This window comes from Sander vitreus, chromosome 20 (assembly GCF_031162955.1).
Source record: "Sander vitreus isolate 19-12246 chromosome 20, sanVit1, whole genome shotgun sequence".
Classification (NCBI taxonomy): Eukaryota; Metazoa; Chordata; class Actinopteri; order Perciformes; family Percidae; genus Sander; species Sander vitreus.
This window is the reverse complement of record NC_135874.1, coordinates 16,393,539-16,399,365: the sequence shown is the minus strand read 5'-3', so window position 1 is coordinate 16,399,365 and position 5,827 is coordinate 16,393,539. Positions and strand designations below refer to the sequence as shown.

At 40.3% G+C, this 5,827-nt stretch overlaps 2 protein-coding genes across 3 annotated transcripts; both read left to right on the top strand.

Annotated features, from left to right (window-relative positions):
* The first annotated feature begins 89 nt into the window (after window positions 1-89).
* noxred1 (NADP-dependent oxidoreductase domain containing 1) lies at window positions 90-2,495 on the top strand. Its single transcript, XM_078278419.1, has 6 exons — window positions 90-490; window positions 630-811; window positions 1,226-1,406; window positions 1,485-1,639; window positions 1,828-2,026; window positions 2,125-2,495. Exons 1-6 carry the CDS (start codon window positions 333-335, stop codon window positions 2,267-2,269), a joined length of 1,020 nt encoding a protein of 339 aa, XP_078134545.1. The 5' UTR covers window positions 90-332; the 3' UTR covers window positions 2,270-2,495.
* A 92-nt stretch (window positions 2,496-2,587) lies between these two features.
* tmed8 (transmembrane p24 trafficking protein 8) lies at window positions 2,588-5,524 on the top strand. Of its 2 annotated transcripts, none has more exons than XM_078278421.1 (6): window positions 2,588-2,700; window positions 3,088-3,199; window positions 3,336-3,429; window positions 3,540-3,633; window positions 3,853-4,146; window positions 4,245-5,524. In XM_078278421.1, the coding sequence occupies exons 2-6, from the start codon at window positions 3,090-3,092 to the stop codon at window positions 4,460-4,462; spliced, it is 810 nt and encodes a 269-aa protein (XP_078134547.1). In that variant the 5' UTR covers window positions 2,588-2,700; window positions 3,088-3,089; the 3' UTR covers window positions 4,463-5,524. The 2 variants fall into 2 exon arrangements, with proteins under 2 accessions (XP_078134547.1, XP_078134546.1); XM_078278420.1 differs by having other exon boundaries at window positions 2,589-2,704.
* The last annotated feature ends 303 nt before the right edge of the window (window positions 5,525-5,827 follow it).

Genomic DNA, 5,827 nt, shown 5'->3' with positions numbered 1-5,827 from the left:
GTATAGTGTGGTTGGGTTGGTATGATTTTTACATTTGAATGTAATGGACTTTGGCATTTCAGCCTTAGGTCTGATATGGCAGATTTTGTCACGCAAAAAAACATTGTTGCCATTGATTTTCTTTTTCAGGTATTGTTTCGATGAAAATATATTTGTTATATACGTTTTTATTTTGATTCGCATCGTTTGTCGCGAAGAATTTTATTTTGAAATATGTAGGCCGTTAAATCGGAAGTTGTCCTTTTGCCATGGAAACAGGACAACGAGGCAAATTTGTGTTGTAAAGATTGTCCACTTTCTGCTAATTTGACCCCTGTCGGAATTTTTAGGCGATGGTGGACGTATCTGCTGATTTGAGCAGTTTTTCTTTTGAGACTGGACTGACTGAAGATGAGAAAGAGTTACTTTACCTTCGTGCACGCTCGGCTGGACTGACGTTTTGCGGGTGCGCGCACGCAGCTTTCCTGTGTGAACTGGTCCACTCACTAAGGTAATTTATCTGTAACGTTAGGTTTGTTTTAGGTTTATTTAAACAGCATATGACAGCCAAAAAGTACTTTACAATAACGTTTACCATACTTTATGTTACTGTCATTCTGACGCATTCTGATACACGTTAACATTTACAGATGTATCATCAAAAGTCACACTGCAAACAGAGACTCGTTGGCATCAGGAGAAGACAGTGACCTCTGCATTGGGATACTCGGGATGGGTCATATGGGTAAACAGCTGCTCCTCTTCCTCCTTGAAAAATCTGGCATCAAACCATCACACATTAAGATCTCCAGTAGAAGACCAGAATCTGCAGGTATACTGACAAAACAAGACTGTGTGTGTGTGTGTGTGTGTGTGTGTGTGTGTGTGTGTGTGTGTGGACTAATACATGATACTGGAACTGCATTATATTTTCTCTTCTTCCCCAATTTCCCCTTGGGGATCAATAAAGTATCTATCAAAAGGGCCTGTGTTTTCAGATGCCAATACTCTTAAATTCTAATGTCACAAAAAGGAGCAGCTGATGATGCAAGAGATAACTGTTTGCCATTTTCTTAAAACATTAATATGCTCAGAGTAGTAGTAGTAGTTTTAATATTGATAAGTTAATGATTAAACATGAGTATATTTATCTAAGTTGCACCTTGACCTTACTTCCTTGTATCCTGAAAAGTCACACTTGTATATTTAAGATCTTGTCCCTGTGTTTGCCTTGTCCATATTTCAGTGGAATTTATCCAGACAGGAGTTGAGTGTTTCTTTGACAATCACAGACTGGCAGCATGGGCAGACATTCTGTTCCTCTGCTGTCTGCCCTCTCACCTTCCCAAAGTCTGTGCTGATCTCCACTCTCACCTGTCAAGGCGCTGCCTTGTGTACAGCTTCACCTCTGGTGTGCCTGTCACCAGGTACTCCCCCGCTCATACATATACAGCATTGTTGAATTTTTAGTCACTGAATCCCTCTCTTTTTATCTTTTATTTCAGATTGGCACAGCTTCTTGGACACGACTTCATTCTCAAACCACAGTATGACTTTGTTGTTTGTGACACTGCAGATGTGTGGCTGTCCTGCACTTATCTGACCAGGGCTTTGACATATCCTTTGCTGATAGAGGCATCGTGTCCTCTTACAATGAGCAGTATGTCATGTTTCATTATTGCAGACTTCAACTTCTTTCTCAGAGCTTGCATTTAAACCTGTCATGTTATGTAAGATGTAAGGGACAGCATTTAAAATTTGGTGCTGTGATTGCTTGATTTGACATTATGTTAATTAAGTTGTATTTCTGTATAACTGTTTAAGCTGACTTGTGATTCCCATATTTAGGTGGTATTTATCTGGGTCTGAACTGGGTGTGTGCAGTGTTGTACAGCCTGCTAAATATCTGCACCTCTACCAGTCTGGGATCCAGTGATGCTCTCTCTCTTATCAACAGCATCTTTAAAGAGAAATGGCCACACGCTGTGGAATTTATCGCACAAAGTTTCATCAGTGCATCATATGCATCTTCCCTTCTTACAGAGGAGTGAGTGCAACACAATAGCCCGACAATAGATATACTGTATTTCTGTCATGTTAAACTAGTCCTGATTCAACTCTTTTTTTTTTTTTCTCTCCACAAAGACCTTTTCCCTGGATTTCTCTCGCTGATGCCCAAGTTAAGGATACACCACTGCTGTGCTTTCTATCAAGCAGCAAATATATGCAACAGTGCATCTCTGCAGCATACAAATCACTGCTAGAGACACCAGCTAAACTAGACAGTTAACTGTATATTATCTAAGGGTGTCCACTACATACGTAAATTGTGTTCCTTATGTTGCACATTTTGTTCTGAAATTATATATACAATATTACATTTCAATAAATGGGCCTCAACATTGTGTCTTGTGATACTTGCAGATATTGTGTTAATATTTTTGTATTTCATGTATGATAAATGTGAAAAACAATACATTTTAAAATGCACAAAAAGCAGAAATAGTCGGTAACTTCTTGAACAGGATCTCGATGCTTAAGATTCGCAGATTTTCGTCAACGCTCGTGATAAACGCGGAAGTGTCAAAAAAATAAATAAATTCACATCCATCAACAGAGCAGAGGTTCGTCACATGATTGCAGTGATATGGAGGCGAATTCCCCCATGGCCTGAGTTCGTCCAAAGTTAAATCGTACGAGTTGTCATAGCGTAACATCGAGGTTGGTAAGTTTCTACCATGGTTTGTACCCAGTGTGCCTGCAGCTTCTTCGGCTGCACTTTCTCTGCTTGCTAGGTAACGTAAGCCGATGTGAGCTAACCCAGCTAGCCTCCCAGCTAATGTCAGTTTATGAAAATGATGTTTGGTAGGGAAGTCTAACATATACATTACGTTACACATTTCGCTTCGTTTAAGCTATTAATTCGCCAGTTTGTACTGTGTTCAATATGGTCCATTAATGTCAAACAGTAGTTTGTTTAGTTAGTTTATTCAGCCTGCGTTAATAGGAAGCTAGTTTCAGTGTTATCCCTCCCTCCCTGTGCTTGGAAGGGGCGGGGTTTCATCTTTTTCAGCCACGCAGACTGAGGTGTTTTTCTTGTCTTTACAGCCATGGAGAGATTAGAAGCCACATCAGAGCTCCAGTCGCGGCTGTCATCCCTCTCCTTCTCGTCTTTTCCTGGAATAACATCCAAACAGTGCGACAAAAGACCGCTGGACAGGTAGGCTGTTGCTACAGAAAGTGCTGCTTATAAAGCTGCTGTAAGGAAACGTGTTGCTAGTTATACTTGCATCCTAATGTCTTCACTGTTGAAATATTGTCCTGTCTTTTCTGCTGCTATACGATCTGCTCTTCAGGCTTCAGAATACAGACATTTCACAGAGCTGTACCCAATCCAAAAATCAAGCTGATATGGATGAAACCCAGGAAGATTCAGGGCAACATTCTGAGGTATTTAATATTTAACTATGTCGGAAGAGCTGTCAATGAGTTGCAATAATCAGGGAATTGCAATATAACATCTCTGCTATAATATCCATCTTGTGTGTATGCATTTTGAGGGTAATGAAGAGGCCCCAGCAGAGCTGGCCCTGGGGGAAGGAGGCGAGGAGAACAACAGTGCTGGGAGCTGTCAGCTCTCCACTGAGATGAAAGGTGAGGACCTGCAGAGTATGCCATCATTACTGCTGCTTTGTTTAATCTATGATTTGGATTCAGAGATTTCATACATCTTTTACAAAGCTGTTCACAATGTAACACAACTATAAAATCAATCTACAATTTAATAAGGTTTAGCTAAGCTAGATAAATAATTATCAGAGTTGCTGTTATGCTCTTTGTGAACACATTGCCATTTATTCCTCATGATGGCAGCCCAGATGCCACCCCCGAAACCCCCAACAACGTGGACATCTGCTGCACTGAAGGAGCTGAAGGCAAAGCTTCGAACAGAGGACGACAGCGTGGTGACAGTGTACCGAGGCGACATCATGACAGTTCACGTGCCCACTGTCCCTGAGGCCAAAAAAGTGTGCTGGGAGTTTGCTACAGACGGTTATGACATTGGCTTTGGCATATATTTTGACTGGACTCCTGTCACAAGCCGGTCTATCACTGTGCACATCAGTGAATCAAGTGATGACGAAGACGAAGAGGAGGAGCCGGAAGGTCAGTTTGTGTTTGCGATTCCGAATGTAAAGCAGCCTAAATTTTATAGTTATATTTTTAGTGTGTTGACTTTGTGGTTTATGTAATTCCTGTTGCAGGGCCCGTCGGTAACGGAGATGTTGAGAAGGGCTCCAAAACTCAAACCAACTCCAACTTGGCTGAAATCTTACCCGTATACCGCCAGGACAGTCACATATGCGTCCAGGGGGGGAGCCACGATTTTCCAGGTGAAGGCACTTACCTCCTGAAGTTTGATAACTCCTACTCACTATGGCGAAATAAAACTCTTTACTACAGAGTTTATTACAGTGCCTGAGATGCCAATTTATGAATGTTTAATTTACAGAAGAATATTACTCTTAAGAACCACAAACTATTTTTGATTCTATACTTGAAAAAAGATGGTTATAATATAAAAGGTTAAATAAAAGGCATATATATATATTTTTTGTCACTATCAGCTTGTTTTGCCGCATGTTGGATTTACAATCGGATAGTTTTGAATGCAACATTTGCTCCAAAGTCTTGCCGATAGTTATCTGAAGAAGCCTTGCATATGTGCCATGTTCCTGTGTATGTACTGTGCTTTTTGGTCAAGTGCCAGTCATAAAACATATTGTCTTCAACATTTCTATGGTAGCAGTGATCAGGGAACACCTGCACAGAATATATTTCACCAGGCCAGGTGCTTAATCAGCAGTGCTCTAAAGAAATAGTTTATTTTTTGTTGTGTGTGTGTATGCGCGTACATACACCTATGATTATGTTGCTTTTTTGTTGTTGTTACGTGTATTTATCCTTTTGCTTTGTATCGTAACTTATTCTTTATCTGTGTTCAATTTAATCGCGTGATAATGGAGAATATATGTATTCCAAATTCTGTACTGTACTGAAGCAAGTGGTAACAGTTTTCCAGAGTGTGCTTTTATGACACAAATAAAGCCATCCCTTATCACATAAAGCTCCTATTACGTAATATAGATTAAATATTTACATTTGCCTCGGACCCCCCCCCCCCCCTTTATTTGCTGTTTTGGATGTAGGATGCAGTAGTAATTTTTCATCTAAGTGTATTTTGTGCACAGGTCTATGTAAGTAAAGGTTAGTGTGTTTGTTTTTGAATATCCCTGGCCTGCTAGCCATACTTTGGCTTTGATTATGTTGCCTTGTTCCATCCGGTTTCTAAAATTAATGCTTCTACCACACTCACTTGTGCGCATGTTCCCAAAGATGTCACAGATTTGGCGGCTAACGCCGAATACAATTTAAAGCAACCAGTTTAAAGCTTCCCATGTTTGCTGTATTGTACCTTTACTGTAAGTCATGATGACATTTGTTTCTGAAATTTATATTCCACAATAAAGAGAAGATTGTGTAATTTTCTTTGTGATTCATTTAGGGAATTGGATCAATCCTATGAACACTGTGATTAGTAGAGATAGTTGTAAACACGTTGCAACACGACACTTTAGAGATGTCATTAAGGCAGCTGGCGTGTGTAGTTCCCCAAATATATCTGTCCTGAGATGCCAGCCTTTCATAACCATTGCATTGATGTTCCAGGATCAGAAAGCCCTTCAGGATGGTCCCCTGTGTTTCCATTAAATTGTGGCATTAGGGGATTGATGTAATTGTTACAGAGGGGCTGATGAAACCAGGTTCTTTTTTCAGCTCTCCCTAA

What these genes read in the sequence shown, in the direction of transcription:
- noxred1 (XM_078278419.1), top strand. Translation starts at nt 333, where the DNA reads ATGGTGGACGTATCTGCTGATTTGAGCAGTTTTTCTTTTGAGACTGGA. An exon ending in GAACTGGTCCACTCACTAAG is followed by an intron (nt 491 to 629) that starts GTAATTTATCTG and finishes TAACATTTACAG; the next exon opens with ATGTATCATCAAAAGTCACA. An exon ending in TCTGGTGTGCCTGTCACCAG is followed by an intron (nt 1,407 to 1,484) that starts GTACTCCCCCGC and finishes CTTTTATTTCAG; the next exon opens with ATTGGCACAGCTTCTTGGAC.
- tmed8 (XM_078278421.1), top strand. Translation starts at nt 3,090, where the DNA reads ATGGAGAGATTAGAAGCCACATCAGAGCTCCAGTCGCGGCTGTCATCC. An exon ending in GACAAAAGACCGCTGGACAG is followed by an intron (nt 3,200 to 3,335) that starts GTAGGCTGTTGC and finishes TCTGCTCTTCAG; the next exon opens with GCTTCAGAATACAGACATTT. An exon ending in GCTCTCCACTGAGATGAAAG is followed by an intron (nt 3,634 to 3,852) that starts GTGAGGACCTGC and finishes TCATGATGGCAG; the next exon opens with CCCAGATGCCACCCCCGAAA.